The 18,468-nt window shown below is 38.9% G+C and overlaps 1 protein-coding gene across 2 annotated transcripts in view; it reads right to left on the bottom strand.

Annotated features, from left to right (window-relative positions):
- Positions 1-18,468, bottom strand: part of LOC126297775 (neogenin) — a 218,378-nt gene that overhangs the window by 7,309 nt on the left and 192,601 nt on the right. For both annotated transcript variants that reach the window (XM_049988952.1, XM_049988953.1), the window contains exons 22-24: positions 14,811-14,889; positions 14,571-14,722; positions 3,049-3,173 (exon numbers count right to left, since the gene is read on the bottom strand). In XM_049988952.1, coding sequence (XP_049844909.1) covers positions 3,049-3,173; positions 14,571-14,722; positions 14,811-14,889 — 356 coding nt within the window. The remainder of the gene's footprint in view (positions 1-3,048; positions 3,174-14,570; positions 14,723-14,810; positions 14,890-18,468) is intronic.

Raw genomic sequence — 18,468 nt, 5'->3', positions numbered from 1 at the left:
CAGTATCTTATATATTCTAATGTGTTATCCCAATTAGCCCATTCTTAACTAAATATACTGCATTTGAGTAAGAGTTTTGGTTAGCTTCACAAAAATACCATTTTAGGTAACTCAAGTACACAATTCTATGAATTCTAAACCTGATACAGTAATAATTTGAGAACATAGAAGTGAAACCTGTTTGAGTTACACTTTAGTATTATGGAAATTCCATTCTGTCACATTTAAGCTTCTGTAACAGTGTGAATGACAACTCCATAATGTGGAGAGATCTAAACCAAACATTATATGTTTCAAATACAAACACATTTAAGCAAATCTGAACTGATGACAGAGAGACCAATTAGTTATCTACACTGTCTCAGGGGTGGGGGGGCAGGGGGGGGGGGGTTAAGCACGCATTGCACGACCCCCCCCCCCCTCTCCCCTCTGGCCTGGATGTATGCATGGATTCAGTTTTGAGAAGGGTGTCATAAACCATTATATTCTCTTCTGAGGGAAGCTGGCTCACAAATGATCTAAGTGCTCCTTGATATACTGGAGGCTGGGACTTGAACAGAGTTGATGTCTGAGCTGGTCCCATACTTGTTCTACCAGGGACAGATCTGAAAATCTTGCTGGCACAAGAGTATCTCAAAATCACATACACAGTACACTGTCATATAGCCTATGTGAGGACAAACATAGTCTAATTGAAAAATGGCACCATGACACTGTTGCATGAGGGAAACACATGAGGGTGCAGGTTGACATACTGTTATGCCATCAGAGTTTTGGTGCAGGTTGGCATACTGTTTGCCATCAGAGTTTCCTCAATCACTACCAGCTGTGACATGAAGTTATATCCAGGGGCTCCCCACACCATGATTCAAGGAATAACATTGCTGTACGTTTCCAAAACAGTGGAAGAATGGGACCTCTCACCAGGCTGCCACCATACTCACTGACAATAGTCATTTGGAGTAGTGCACAACTGCTATTCATTGCTAACACAATGTGATATCATTTGTCAGTAGTCCATGTTTACTGGTCATGGTACAACTCCAAATGCAGCCATCTGCATTGTGGAATTAATGGCAGCATATATGTGTGACAACTGCTGCTCATTTCTCACCAATGGTGCCAGATTACACATAATGTTGCAGGGAGTAAAGTAGTCATTCTTGGATGGCTAATCTAGATGCTAAGGAGTTACGATGTGCTCAGTGCACAATAAACAACGGTCCTCCCTTGTGGTAGTCAGATGTGATAGACTGGAACATTGACAACACATATGCTTGCCTCATATTCCACTGCAGTCCAACATTGGGCCACTGTCTCATCCAAATGTTCCGCAAATCTGGATACTGCATGATTCGACTCACTGGCCAAATGGAGACACACAATGAGGCCCCTTTCAAACTCTGGCAGGTGCTGAAAACACTGTCTCACACAAGTATACGTCCTCTCTGCCTCTTTCACAGTGATCACTCAACACAAACACTGTTCTCACCTCTTATATAGCTTACCAGGCCTGGTAACAACACTAAACACAAACAAAACTAATGCTCTCTGGTGAGTGTTCTACCTGTTACAGAGGATTGCAACTCTAAACATTTATATACCCACCAATGGTGTGTACGTGTACAAATTTATACTGACATCCAACAATGTCTTCTGGGTGTTTCACTTTTTTTGTGAGGTAGTGTAAACATATCACTAGTTTGCAACATACATTACACTAAAACGGTTCTGTCATGCTATAGTGGAGTGTAGGCTGCTATGAAATTTCCTGATAGTTTACATTTTGACAACACTCAATAAATACAGCTCACTATTTCACAAACAGAAACTATAACTGTACTCTATTCAAACAACTGCATACAGGAAATGGATACCATGCAGTTTTTGGGATTAAAATTAGATCACAGCTGATTTGGAAAATCCACAGTGTAGATTTAGTATGCAGTATCCATCACTACAGCTTCACTAGCTTTTCTGTAATTTCAGAAGTAACAGGTTTTGATATGAAATACTTTGAAGCATTCTGATATATAGAGATGCATACTACTGTCAGGACACCAACAGCTTGTTTTCTTGCTACTAATTTTGCATGTAGTTTACTTCAAATTTCCCAAACAAATTTTACTAAGTTTAGTTGGAAATTTTTCTGGAACATGTCTTCCTAGAAATTTACTGTTGTCTGTTGGCATGGGGACACCTTCTTGAGCGAGTGTTGTGCAATTCTGAATAAGTCAGTCACCAAGTTAGATGCAAAATTTATTACAAAAGGAACATATGGAACAATAGTTTCTTCCATGACCTCACCTGTTTCCTCTGTAGCAAATGTAACATATTTGTGAAATGAATTATAAGAAACAGTTAAAACTACCATGTACAAACACAAACCTAATGGTCGTATCAGCATACAAAGGGCATTCTACAACCATTCTGGGTTTACAACTGCCTCTTTCAAAGTCATTAAAGCAACTGCAAACAGATGGAAGTATCTCATAACACATAACAACTGGAAATTTGTACATTGCTCTCATATGAAAGCAGCCTAGTTCTGTCTTATAACTAGATCCTATGTTGCGTAACACAGTGATCCGAGTAATTTCTGGGAGTTTCATTTGAAAGATTTGTTGTAGCCCGAGCTGTGTTCTGGCTGGGTTTCCAAAGTGTTGTTATAATAGGAAGGAGTCTGATATGTGTGTGTAAATATGCAGAGCATATTAAATTTCTTGTGGATATTATAATGGTGATTACGTGTGAATTAAAGAAATTTCTGTTGGGCAACCTCATCTAGTTCATAGGAGATTAACTACTGAAGGATTTTTAAAACAAATCTATTTGGTTATGTTATAATTCATATTAGCACCATACCAGAGACTTGATCAGTAGGGTACTGCTCATGAAAAGTAAGATCTGGGTTACAGTCTCGCACAATTTTAAGCTATTAGGAAATTTAACATATAACACTTCCTGGTGATATGTTTGATAATGAACACATGCAATGGACACACACTTGTCATGGAAACCATAGGAGAACAACATTATCTAATTTACCTGGATAGTGTTAGGATCTTCTACAGATGCCGTTCTCACTTTTGGCACCGAACCAACGGATGAAGCAGGGGTATTGGTTAAAATGCCTGCTTTTTTGTATGGACTTGATGACCCCTGTGGTCGCACTGCAGAAGAACAAGACACTAATATATAACATTATGCTGACTCTCAGTCATAGCAGTTAATGATTTGCACATTTTGCTGGTTCATCTAATACTTGTGAACTGAAGAAACCTTGACACTAAAAAAGAAACTTACATCTATGTGAATACATTAATAGAAATAACAAATGAAATTATAGAAGCAGACCTAATAAATTATATGACACAATGAGATTTTAAAGGCGCATCAATTTTCAAAGAAACTAATGGATCAGACGTATTGCATTACTTATTGCTGATAAGAATTCATGTAGACAAACATGGCAGTGAAAGCATCAAATCACCATGATCATAACTGATGCTGAGTAGTCTGACGACGTGCTCTGTGGTTACCCTTTCTGAAAATTATTTTATATCCCACTTTTGGGATGGACTTCTTTCTCAATCTCCTACATGATTAGTGTTATTTAGAGCTATTCTTTCTCATTCCATATCCATTTCTCTCTTTCTGCTGTTTAGTTTACTACAGCCTTACTACAACCTAACTCCCCTATTCACAAACACTGACAACAATTTGAGTCACACAGGCCTAGGTGAGTAGCATACCTACAGTCTTAAGGTGCCTCCATTACTTTACTCACAAAGCTAGGTGATACATGCTAAGGGCAAAAATCACTAAATTGATACACAAATCTTGGCAGAGTTCTTGCACGATTCATTATTGATAGCTGCTTTCAACTAGTATTTCAGAAACAAAACTACAATTTTCTTTCTGGTCCTGATAGCTACTAAGAATTCATCTAATGACACCACAAATTCAACAAACGACTTGCACAAAATTGTCCTTGTGGTACCTGAATTGAGTATTACAAAGAAGGTACATGAATTAGTCCTCTGTGTAAGTCTCTTGCTCTGTACTTAGTCCCTTGTACACTGCAGTAAGCACCAGAGGGTGACACCATCCAGGCACCCCAGTCATGGCTCCACACCAAGTTCCACCCAGGTGGCACTCACAATATGAGATGATTTCTGCTTCCACTAAAAGGCTGTCAAAGCATTAGTTTCATCTTCTGCTACTGAAATCAGCTGCCACAGCGGGCTTTGATATCTGGAACTAATTTCCTCAATGCAGATGCAGGATTATACTGCCGATCGCAGGATCCGTCATCCCGATCACATATAAATTCACAGCACTTCAATTCCACTTCACATGCTGCACTAACTACACTGTAGGTCACTGTCTATTGAGGGTGCTGTTCATAATTTTTATTTCAACGGTTTCTTTAATTTTATTGCTTGACACTGTCAGAAAGAAGAGAAGCAATATCAAATACATTTTTTATATAGAAGGTGTCCCACGAAGAATAGTCAGTATTCGGGTATATGACAGGAATAATCACTTAAAGCAAAAAACTTAATATGGACATACACCCTATTCTAAATGGTTTCTGAGTTAGAACACTTTTAATGAACATTGTTATTTATTTTTTGGATTATTCAGTACACTGTCAGGTTTACGCATTTACAACAGTTAGTACACATTACAACATGTGTTATACAAAGTATCAAATGTAAAATACACATTTTTGACACATTCACCTCTAAGCTTTATCATTCACATCACATTACATCTATTGTACGGTTCACAATAAATGTTCAAATTTCGCACCATCAACTTCAATGCATTCGTGCACTCCTGGAAGAATGTGTTGCTTCTCTGAATGCCTCTACATGTTTACTAATGAGGCCAGCAGCAGCCATGATGAGAGCAAGCAGTTCATCTCGTGTATTCACCCTTTATTTGTACCCTTCAGACTTCATCCAATCCCATGAACCAAAATCTAATAGCATAGGCTCTGGTGACATTGGTGGGCAGTTAATTGCAATACCACACCCAATTGAGCGATTAGAGTAAGTGCGGTTGATATGTTCCCTCACATGTCTGGTAAAACGTGGAGGGAGTCTGTCATGCAGGAAGTACATTGCAGTCCATGCGGTCGAAGGAACATCCTCAAAATGCTTAACAAACAAATTTTACAAACAGTACAAGTAATTCCTTCCAGTCATTCATGGTTCTCAAATGACTGGATCTATCAATGTGTTACCAATCATGCCACATCAAACATTGTTTGAAAAATGAACTTGGAAATTGGTTTACACAGTAGCACGTGAATTATCCTGCTACCATAATTGATTGTTGTGTATCCACTGTTGATTCCATTCAACGTAAACATGGATTCATCAGTGAACAGTATTAATGGAAGGAAATGATTGTCATTTAACCAGTGACAAAACTCAATTCATGAGGCATTGTTGCAAATGTGAAGACTGTGGACAAGCTGTATGTGAAATGGGTACAAGTTTTCCACATGTAATGTTTGCGATACACGTGCTCATAGGACATTGATACCTGCAGAAAATCACTGAGTGTTGGCAGTAGGACTGTGCTGCACCATTCAATGTGTAGCTGTTCCTGCATAGGTTGTTAACTACACATTAAGAAGAAAAATAGAAACTTCTATGCATACCTATTACACACACAACGTGCTGAAAACTCTGGTAAACACTCTATGATCAGGAATTAGACATGGTGGAAAGTACCGATATTAGTCTTTGATTGTAGTAAGAGCACTGCCGCTGAAGACGCCACAAGCACATGCGATATCTGCATACTCTTCATTAGTGCAAATGTACAGCATTTTAGCTAGAGCAATGCTTCTCTCTGATACACTCTCAATCCCTTGCACTGCTGCACTCAAAACACACCATAGGGAATGGTACAGTCAATGGGCTAGTTTAATGGCAGGAAGATATTCCGAGGAGGTAGGCAGGACTAGAATAAAATGTCAGAGAGGTTGTGGGGTAGGACAAATACATGCATGCCACTAGTCCAAAAACAAATGAGTGTTACTGTTGTATCCCTGAATACTGACCGTTCCTCCTGGGGCACCCTATGCAAATATAGTAGGCTAGTTCTGGTAGAATGTAAATTACAAATATAGTAGCCTGGTAGAATGCAAATTGCAAATATAGTAGGAAAGTTCTGGTAGAATGTAAAGTTGTGACTTTTGATGTCTGCCTCAGTGAAGGGGGTGTGACAACATTGCCCAGGTAACACCAATGGTGAGCTGCCTTTCCCTACCGTCAGCAGTTTGGCTGCGAAAGTGTCCCTGTTGTCAGGTTTTTGCCTTGGAGTTGCATTAATAACAGTAGTGCAGCATGTCTGAACATGAGATTCACAATAAATGAGGTTGTCCAAGGATGCATTAACTGGCTCCAATGACACTGAGCACAGGAAAGGAAATTCCGATCTGTGGACAACGTCACAAATTTATGCTCTCAGTGCTCATTTATTCTGAACTCGAGTGCAATAATGGCGGTCCAATTTTAGGTATTACAACAGTGGTGGACAGAACAGCTGCAGCACGTAACATTCATGGTCTACAGTGCTGAGAATTAGGAAGGAAATGGAACGAAAGGAAAACGTGATTGACAAAACACCACCAGGTTGCTCTTTACAAGAAACTCCAGCCAAGAAAAGAAGTTATGAGAGACAGGTAACCAAGATGAACATGTTGCAGCAGGATGCAGTGCAAAGATATGTACGGTTATCATCAACATGAGGAATACCCTACTTCAAATAAACTTCTTTTCAGCCTTAAAGAAGCAGATCTGTTCACTGGAAGTAGGTTGTCATTACAAAATTGTCTTCACAAGCTTGGTTTCCAGCACAAAAAGTTTTTGTCTCAGACATTTATCATCCAGAGAGGTGACATAGTGGCCTGGAGATGCCAATATCTGTATGCACTGAGAAATGTTTTGTTCAAAGACATTTTGTTGCTGCATGAGACATGGGTTAATGCTTGTCACAAGTTTACAAAGGGGTGGATGGATCACAGAGCACAAGGAATGACAAAAACACCAACATGCAAGGGTGGCATGATAATCATCTTCCATGCTGGCTCTGCTTGCTGCATCATTCCAAACTGTTTATTGTTATTCCATCCCAGGAAGCAAAGTGACTATCTTGAGGAAATGAATGCCAAGGTTTTCATGGAGTAGTTTTTGTACTGTTCTGCTGTAAAATATTCCTCCAAATTGGACAATGGTAATGGAAAATGTGCCATACCACTTGCTGTAATAGATAAAGCTTTGACAATGCAGCGGAAGAAAGAAGATATTTTGCTCTGCGGCAAAGAAATGTTCCATCAGAGAAAGTTGAACCTGGCATGAATAAGATGAAGTTAATGGAACTTGTAGTGCTTTACAAGCCAAAACTCCATGCTAGCAGGTCAACAAACTGGCTAACAATAAAGGGCATAATGTAACCAGGGTTCCGCCATACCACAGTCATTTAAATCGACTGAGAATACATGGGCCCAGGTGAAAGGTAATGTGGCATAAAACAAAATAAGTTTGCGACAAAAGAAGCCATTGCAAATGCTACTCCACAGGATTGGTCACGTGTGGTCACCAAGAAGGTAGTTGAGAAGACCTGTACTTTTGAAGGACTGCTGGATGAACAGACTGAAGAGATGGTAATTTCAGTCAGTGCCAGTACCAGTTCCAGATCCAAGGAAGAGAACAGTGATGGTTCTTCCCTTGTGGTCACACCACTTATGTCGAAACTGTGAGTATGAATAAAAGATTCATTTATTTAACTACTCTGTTCAGTACTGCCATTTCTTGACTGTCAAAAACTGTATAAAAATATATAAAATTAACATTTGTGTACCATAGTGGAGTCTAATGAACGAGATATGTTGATTAAAAATATATCAACAGAAGAGCAACAAAGTGCTTCTAAACCTATAAAAGTAAGGAAATAAGAATGGCATGACTAAGAACAAACAGAAATATAATATAAATATAAAAATTAACAACACAGTTCAAAAAGCTGTTAGAGGGAGGTATGACACATGTATCTTGAAAACTGATCTGGTAACTGTCCTCCACAAAGCTTGTGGCATTTTAACAACTTGACATGGCTGGAAGCTCAAGAAAATTTTATTAAATGTTACTGCCATGAGACTCTGCATGCTTACATTAGAGGGAGTTTTCAGTTAACTGTTTTCATACAAAGATAACTAAATAACATTAATAACCTTATTATCTAAAATATACACTCCTGGAAATTGAAATAAGAACACCGTGAATTCATTGTCCCAGGAAGGGGGAACTTTATTGACACATTCCTGGGGTCAGATACATCACATGATCACACTGACAGAACCACAGGCACATAGACACATGCTACAGAGCATGCACAATGTCGGCACTAGTACAGTGTATATCCACCTTTCGCAGCAATGCAGGCTGCTATTCTCCCATGGAGACGATCGTAGAGATGCTGAATGTAGTCCTGTGGAACAGCTTGCCATGCCATTTCCACCTGGCGCCTCAGTTGGACCAGCGTTCGTGCTGGACGTGTAGACCGCGTGAGACGACGCTTCATCCAGTCCCAAACATGCTCAATGGGGGACAGATCCGGAGATCTTGCTGGCCAGGGTAGTTGACTTACACCTTCTAGAGCACGTTGGGTGGCACGGAATACATGCGGACGTGCATTGTCCTGTTGGAACAGCAAGTTCCCTTGCCGGTCTAGGAATGGTAGAACGATGGGTTCGATGACGGTTTGGATGTACCGTGCACTATTCAGTGTCCCCTCGACGATCACCAGAGGTGCCTCGGTCGTATGCAGTCCTGATTGTGGCGCTCACCTGCACGGCGCCAAACACGCATACGACCATCATTGGCACCAAGGCAGAAGCGACTCTCATCGCTGAAGACGACACGTCTCCATTCGTCCCTCCATTCACGCCTGTCGCGACACCACTGGAAGCGGGCTGCACGATGTTGGGGCGTGAGCGGAAGACGGCCTAACGGTGTGCAGGACCGTAGAGCTTCATGGAGACGGTTGCGAATGGTCCTCGCCGATACCCCAGGAGCAACAGTGTCCCTAATTTGCTGGGAAGTGGCGGTGCGGTCCCCTATGGCACTGCGTAGGATCCTACGGTCTTGGCGTGCATCCGTGCGTCGCTGCGGTCCGGTCCCAGGTCGACGGGCATGTGCACCTTCCGCCGACCACTGGCGACAACATCGATGTACTGTGGAGACCTTACGCCCCACGTGTTGAGCAATTCGGCGGTACATCCACCCGGCCTCCCGCATGCGAACTATACGCCCTCGCTCAAAGTCTGTCAACTGCACATACGGTTCACGTCCACGCTGTCGCGGCATGCTACCAGTGTTAAAGACTGCGATGGAGCTCCGTATGCCACGGCAAACTGGCTGACACTGACGGCGGCGGTGCACAAATGCTGCGCAGCTGGCGCCATTCGACGGCCAACACCGCGGTTCCTGGTGTGTCCGCTGTGCCGTGCGTGTGATCATTGCTTGTACAGCCCTCTCGCAGTGTCCGGAGCAAGTATGGTGGGTCTGACACACCGGTGTCAATGTGTTCTTTTTTTCCATTTCCAGGAGTGTATTAACAGGAAATAGTGTATATGTAATTACTACAGTTTGGAAAATTTGTCTTTGAAATCTTGAGCTTTAGGATATGTATAGATTTCACAAAGGAAGATGTCATATTGTTACAGTGGGTGGAAAGGCAATAGCACAGAGAGAGAACCATCAAAGGACACCTAGTAAAGATACCATTAGTATCAAGTAATACCTGCCCAACAAATATTTATTGCATTCAGTAACATTGTAATTCAATTTAATTCCTACAATAAACTCTAGAAATGTTATTGTTTGTATTGACATCTTCAGTTCAAAGACTAGTTTGATGCAGATTTCCACACTAATGAATCCTGTGCAGGTTTCTTCATCTCTGAAAACTACTGCAACCTACACTGACTTAAATCTGCTTACTGTAGTCAAAGTCTACAATTTTAGGCAACTCTTCCCACCATTACCAAATTAACTACTCCTTGATGCCCCTGGAAATATCCTATCATTTTTTTTCATTTTATAGTCACATCTAAATTAGTTATCTGACCTACACCTAAAATTCTCTTGTATGTACAGTTTACCATCCACGTTTCACTTCAATACTGTGTTACACACCACACAAATGTTTGCAAAAAATGACACCTAAAAACTTAAATTCTAGATGTTAAAAATCTTTTTTTTTTTAGAAAAACTTATCTTGTTATTAGGAATTTGAATTTTATATTCTCTATATTTTTTTATCATCAGTTAGTTTGCTACTCAAATTGCACAACTAAGCTACTGCTTTCAGTTTCTAAAAAAATTCCTTCAGCATCACCTGATTTAACTAAACTACATTTTGTTACTCTTGTTTGACTTTAGATTTGTTCATTTTATAACCTCATTTTCAAGACACTATCCATTCTGTACAAATGAACTTCCATCCTTTGCTATCTCTGACAGAATTACTATGTCATCAGTAAATGTTAACTATTTTATTTCTTTTTCTTGACATTTCCTTTTCCAAATTTCTCCTTGGGTGCCTTTATTGTTCTCTAGTTAATGTTTTGCCCCCTGTATTTTATACCTGATAACTCTGAAATACCAAAGAGTGCGTATCAGCCAACACTGTTAAAAGCTTTTTCTAAATTTACAAATTCCCTAACAACCTTTAAAAACTTAGTTTTGGATAAAGCACGGTTTAAACAGAGTTTGAAAGACTTTTTGATAGGCAACTCCTCCTACTCTATAGATGAATATCTTCACAGAGACCGTTAAGCCAGCTTAAGTAAAAATGTCTGTTAAATTTTGGTTCGACAGCACTTGGTCACAACAGTCAAGATTAGGTATTTTGTGTATAATAAATTTATTAATAGTGGATAGCAATGTTTCATTCTGACAGAGCGTTAATTCTGTAAATATTAGCTGTTTCAATTTATCACACTGTAATCACCTATTTCAACAATCTCCTCACAAATGATCAGGGTAGTAAGTATTATATTAAAATGTTTTATGTTTTTATGTTATACTTTCTGACATGTTCCACACCCACGGGAATTATCTCATTTTTTGGGTCTATGGAACTAAAACTGAATCTAATCTAATCAATGATGATTGTCTTATTTCAATCTATCGTCTACAGTAGGCTGTGGGGTCAGCACTGCTTCACCTGTTTCTATATTTCTCCTGGAATCAAATTCATCTTCCTCCAGATCAGCTTCTACAAACTGTTTCATTCTTCTGCAGATAATCTGTGTTAGCAACCACTACTTATTGAATTGACAACTGGTCATACACACACTTTTCAGATACTGACTTCTTTGGTACTACATTCTTCTTGAAGTCTATGGGTATTTATTCCACATACCACTACAACAGTTTTGTCAAAGTTGGTTCTCCCAAGGGTTTTAGTAATACTGATGTAATAATGTCTTATCCAGTCACGTTAGGTCTTTCAGTGCTTTATCAGATTATTCTGGCAGTATCACTTCCTACAGGTTGTCTTTATCCACTTCTCTTCCTTTTTCATAACATTATTTTGAATTTTTTCCTTTATATAGCCACTTTATACATTCCTTCCTCACTTCAGCCTTCCTTTCTTTGCTTACTACAAGCTATTCAGCTGAGTTCTATATTTCATACAGTTTCTTATCTTTTATCCAAATGTTTCTTTAACTTTCCTATACACACCATCTATGTTTCTCATGGTCATGTATTCTTCTACAGCTTTGCATTTCTACTCTGGCCATTCAAGTTTAGCCATTTTGTACTTCTTGCCAATCTCATTTTTTAGATGTTTGTATCCTCTTTTGCCTGCTTCCTTTGTTGTATTTTTATATTTTATGAATTAAATTTAATATTGTGTGTTATCAAAGGATTTCTGCTGAGTCTTGTTCTTTTGGCTATTTAATCCTCCACTGTCATCTCCATTTCATCTCTCCAAGCTACCCATTAATCTTTGATTGTATTTATTTTGACCATTTTAATTATACTTGAGTAAGTTTTTCACAGAGTTCTTACCACATCAGATTTGTCAGTATCGAGCTTTCAACAACTTCCTCCACTGTCACTGTCAGGAGACGTGATTTCAATAGGTTGTTAGTTATTTTAATTGGCCAAATTATGTCACAGAGATGTCACAAAAACATGGAACTTCCATATGCTAACATTATGTGTTGATGTCTATGACTAAAGAACATTGGTAGTTAAATGATTCGTTATAGGGCCAATGATTCAACTGATTTCTCTGTTGCCTTTCAGCTTCATGCACATGTTTCCATGCACCACTAGCTGCTGTCTCAGTTGAAGTTGTTGCTACACATTCTGGACTGAACAGTTTCTTTCATGACAAAATCCCAGTAAGCAGATGCAGAAGAGGACAACATTTCCATTTCATCGACCTTACTTGTATATTTGTTCACATGCTGTTCCGCAACAACAGATTTGTCAAAATCATGATATTTAATGTGGCATCTCTGTGCAGAGTTTTGAAATTGTTCATATCAACTGACCAATCTAAATGCTACCACATTCACTAAGTATTTTACACATTCGAAGAACACTGAGACCAAGGCTGTCTTTTACTGGGGCAGCATCTAATTTTCTTGCGTGTTCAGAAAATGGAATGAATACTGTGTCTACCCAGGACTCTGCCTGTTTTATTTGTTGCAATTCCAAAGACAGGAAGAGGAAAATGCTATGGGCTGATCATCATCTGATTATTGAGTATCTCTGTTTTTTTTGTTTCTTATAGTTGGTTAACTTAATATCTTGAGTGCTTTAGCTGGTCTTGCAGTATTTGTTTCTTAGATCCCTGACCTCAGAGAAACAAAAACACAGAGATACTAAAGTTCGCAGCTTGTGGTCTAGTGGCTAGTGTTGCTGCCTCTGGATCATGGGGTCTCAGGTTTGATTCCCAGCCAGGTTGGAGATTTTCTCTGCCCGGGGATTGGGTGTTCGTGTTATCCTCATAATTTCATCATCATCATCATCATCATTCGTGACAGTGGCTCAATTGGACTGTGTAGAACAACTGGACTGTGTAAAAATTGGGACTTTGTATGTGCGCTGATGACTGCGCAGTTGCGCTCCCCACAAACCAAACATCAAGGAGAGATACTAAATTATCAGAAGATGATCAGTCCATAGTATTCCTTCCTTCCTTTCCACAGATACTCCTATTATGTGGTTGCACCTACTGGGCAGTGACCTGTATCGTTGAGGACCGCAAAGCATCTCATCACATCAATGTCTATAGTTTGTTGGAGGACTATAAATATAATAGCTAAATACTCTAAAACAATAACTGACAACATTTTTATGGAGCTGTTAAACGACCACAATCATATGACCTACAATCAATTACCTTTTAAGACCTAGTATTAATAGTAAACAAAATAGAAAATCTATCTAAAAGCTGAGTGTTTTAGGAGATTGCTCAAAGAAATAAGCTAGAGAGTATTTACTGCACTCGTGTATGAATGGAAAGTACAGCACATTCACTTACAAATATGTCTTGCATGGCAATTGCCCCCACCCCCAAAACCCAAAATAGTCTGTTTTACCTGAAGTTTGAAAACTAAAAGTAAATCTCATAGATTACTCTATGAGCAAAGCTACTTTTAATGAGAAAAGACAACTGTATGTGTTTGGGAGGATCATCTCTCATGCTGATGATGTAGTGCATAACAATGAGTACTGCAGAAACTTGAAGAAGGTAATGCATAACAGTGAGTACTGTAGAAAACTGAAGACAGTATTCCATTGTTAAGCAAACACATAATGTAAAAAGGTGGTCACATCAGCCAACAAAGTAAAAACATTATGGGGTATAGTGGAGGAGGTGACAGGTAGAACCAGAAAGGAGAAGAAACAGATAGCTTTAAGAGTAATTGATTCATTGGTTAACACAAGTGTATAGTGACAAATAACATTATTAATATGGATACGGCTATCATTTTACTAGCAACTGTAACATCACCAGAACAATCTTTAAAACTAAAAATTATAGAAATTGTAACGGAAATTCAACAAAGTCAATTAAAAGGTATTCTTGTGAGTCTACTATATTAAGTTACTTGTGTAACCAGTTATTTAACACTAAAATATTTCCCAGGTGATATTCATATTGGGTCTACAGCTGGAACATAATGTCATCTTGACACAATATTTCAGCAGTCCACATGGCCACCATCTTCAAGAGAGTAAGCCGTCACGCTAACTCACTGGAACTGAAATAAAACTGATACATCAACATCGAATACTGTTGACACCTTTCAATGAGCGAAACAAAGACCCCCCTTCCCCCTTCGCGCCCACACACACACACACACACACACACACACACACACACACACACACACACTCTCTCTCTCTCTCTCTCTGTTATCAGTCTATGTGCAGACTCTTCCATCAGTAATATGTTAAATAAGAGTAACTTAACTATTCAATAAACAATACAATTTAGAGTAATCAAACAAATCTTACTAATATGTTTCTGTTGAGGTGTTGATGGTGCAGATTGTGGAGGGGGAGCAGGAACACTAAAGCTTTTCAGTGGATGACCCTGAAGCCTTTTCCCCATTGTACCTGAGCCACCAGGCTCCTGGGTGCTGGCTGCTGATTGCTGCAATCCCGCACTGTAATATCATACAACAGCTCTTTATTCATATGCACTGTACTGATAGGGAAACAATGGATTCAAAAGATGACAGTAATGTAACCAACCTGTATGGACCCTGCTGGTGTGAAGTTGATGGTTCATAGTTGCTCTGCAAAGAATACGGATTTTCCGGAGACTGTGTTGCTGCAAAATCAGGTACATAAAACAATCATCAATTTTTCAAAAATATTTTGTGAGGCAGCAGTTTATACTAACAAATATAGAGAAAACTTAGCAAAAAAAACCTATCCAAGAAAATTTGCACGAGCAAAGGAATTAATTGCAACGAAGAAATAAGAGAGGATTTGCTTCTTAAAGAAAGAAAAGAAACTGGAATCCTTAAATTAATAACCCTCAGAAACGTCCCTGCACAAAATCAGCAACACAATACTTTTGCCACTTTTCAAAGTAAATTATGACCTATACCTGAAGCACTTATATAACTTACATGCCATAATAGCTACACAACCTCTCGCCCTATTTATAGATATGGCTTTCTTTACACAGAAAAAAGAAATTGTTTCAGTAGTGAGTGATAGTGGTTGTCAGGCCTGCAGAAATTACTACATAGCTTTGGCACCAGAGGACTTGGTCCCGCTGTCTATTCTGTTATTTTACAAAATATACATGTCTGCTTCAGTTAGTATGAGAAATGTCTAGCATTCAAAGTTAATTACTTTAATGTACACTGGTTTCCTTCAATTCAGACACAATGACAAAACACAAATAACTCAGGAAAACAAAGTAACTCAAAGGTTGAGTATTTTGTTATCATGTTAGTGCTGCACAAAACCACATCCAACAACATTTTGAGTTAATATTATTTTGAGGTGTTTTAAGGAAACTTGAGTGTGACAAAATTTCAGCTTATTTCTGTGTCCATTTATTAAAAATTCCAGCATTTGTATGGTATTTGATACTATTTAAATGAAAGGTTACATAAACACTATTTCAGTTCAATGGCATGCAACAATGTGGGTTTTCTTTAGTTCTGACAATTACAGCACTATAGTATTACTACTGCTCTCTTCAAGAATGCCGTGACCAGAAAGACAGCACATACATGTGCAGTGTCTTCTGATGAGAAGGACAAGGAATCACACAAAAATGGTGAGTGGTTCTAATGTTTACAAAGCAGAGCGATTGGAAGCTTGCATTGATATTATGCCCCTTATAAAATTTATGCCTCCTGCATATCAGATGTTCAATACAAATCTTGAAACAGTAACTGAAAACACACTTAAATGTATCATAAAGGCTATCCATTGCATCACACAGAACTAAAAATTAATGTCTAAAAGAAATATGAGTCTTCCTATTTTGGCTATTTATACTTGGATTAGAGATTAAATTTGATTTACTTTCATTCCAATTGATCCGTAGTGAGGTGGTCTAATATTTACAACTAAAACAAAATAAGCTAATGTACCATTCTACAGGTCCCAAGTGGAATGATCATCATTTTTTAATGAACACTATATGAATGAGTCATTTTACAAATACTAATGCACTGAATTTAAAATTAAAAAGTTTTTTTATTTATTTATAAGGTACTAAACATGTAATACAACTACTATAATACTTATTTACAATGAACACATTACTGCACTGAACAGAAGATAGAATGTACTTACACACACACAAGTTAACTTACCACTAATTTCTGTTCATGAATTTCTCTCTGTCATAGAATGAGCTGTCAAAGATAAACAACTTTAAATTGCATTTGAAAACATTACTACTGTCTGTCATACATTTCTGTTTTTATGGGTAAACTGTTAAAGAGGTTTTATGACTGTGCATCCCAGTCATAAATCTTTTAGACAGTCTACTCATATAAATAAAAATGTGTGACATGCAGTAGTAACGTTCTTCACTTCTTCCTGTATTCAAATAAATTGTACAGTGAAGGTAATTTTTCAAATACTGTCTGGCTGCAATCATGTCCTCAATTGCTTAAGCAGATGCTACAAAATGTACATATGTGAGCCCAAGCACAATTCTAAAATATTTCTTTATTATGATGATTACTTCTTGCCAAATAAGGAGTTACATCAAAATATTATTTTGTAGGACATCAATGAATGAAAATATGAAAATCTGTTAAGTTACTGGTTTCAATAACACCAAGGTTGGCAATTATGATAAGGAAAATATAGTGTATTACATGGTTTTCCCAGTTTTAATTTTCATCAATATGGATGTTCATGAGCTCTGAACTGTCTATGTGCAGTTCTTTCTTTCTTACTGGTATAATACACTCAGGCATAGGTGGTGAATGAGAGATAAACGTAGTGTAAAAGAGAGAGAGAGGGGGGGGGGGGGAGGGAGGGAGGGAGGGAGGGAGGGAGGGAGGGAGAGAGAATGAATCACAAAGCTGAATGGAATGCTTCAGCACATCACATGAATGCAATGTTGTCTAATATTATTCTAGCCACTGAAGTTACAACTAACATATTGTATCAGTGCATTTGATTAAGGCTATATGATCTATATCAGACTTTCAGCACACTACAGCTCTGAAGTCATGTAGGTACTGGGCTTTTCGAAACATACTGTGAGTGCTTAGATTCAGATATAACTGTCACAGTCAAATTCAGTTACTGTGGACAACAACAGGTAGATCATAGGTGTCACAATTTACTAAGGTGGATAGTAACGGTAGATAGACAGGTTACCATGCAGTAAATTACTTGCCAGTTCAGTGCTAAACAACAACAACAACAACAACAACAACAACAACAACACATTAACAATAATACTATATAAACAAATGTCAGTGACATGGGGATAAGAGGCTACTGCTCAAATGGCTCTAAGCACTTTGGGACTTAACATCTGAGGTCATTAGTCCCCTATAACTTAGAACTACTTAAACCTAACTAACCTAAGAACATCACAGAAATCCATGCCTGAGGCAGGATTTGAACCTGCGACTGTAGCAGCCGCGTAGTTCGGGACTGAAGCGCCTAGAACCGCTCGGCCACTGCGGCCAGCGGCTACTGCTCAACACATGTACCTCTCTCACCGCATGTCACAGAGAACAGCAACTACCATGGGCCACTGGATACTCGATGCTTGGAAAAAGATTGCCTAGACTGATGACAAGTGATACATGTTGCCACATGCTAGGGGATGTGTATTACAAAAACCATATGAGGAAATGGACCATGCTTGCCAACTGGACACCATTTAGACAAGTGGTGAAGGTATTCTCATATGGAAAATATTAACCCTGAATGCTGTGGGAGCTCTGATAGGTCTACCACCATCTCTCAAAGAAAAATGATTATAGGGACCTACAATTTAAACACATACATTCTTATCTTCTCCTACAATATGACACAGGCAACCTGCATCTTCAACAAGAAATGCACCAAGCTCATCAAGCCCTGAATTCTCTCAGAATGGTTTATGGAAGTACTCACGTACATTATTGTGCTTGGGTGGACCCCAGGCCCCTTGACCTCAGTCCTACTAAGCACATCTGGGACCTTTGCCCTTCGCGTGCAAGTGCTCTAGTTCTGCAAGGTTCGCAGAAGAACTTCTGTGAAGTTTGGAAGGCAGGAGATGAGGTACAGGTAGAACTGAGGCTGTGAGGATGGGTCATCAGTCATGCTTGGGCAGCTCAGTTGGTACAGCATTTGCCCGTGAAAGGCAAAGGTCCTGAGTTCGAGGCTGGCACACAGTTTTAATCTGCCAAGAAGTTTCATAAGCACATCT

This window comes from Schistocerca gregaria, chromosome X (assembly GCF_023897955.1).
Source record: "Schistocerca gregaria isolate iqSchGreg1 chromosome X, iqSchGreg1.2, whole genome shotgun sequence".
Taxonomy (NCBI): Eukaryota; Metazoa; Arthropoda; class Insecta; order Orthoptera; family Acrididae; genus Schistocerca; species Schistocerca gregaria.
Note: the sequence above shows the minus strand (reverse complement) of the source record. Positions and strands in the feature narration are given on the sequence as shown.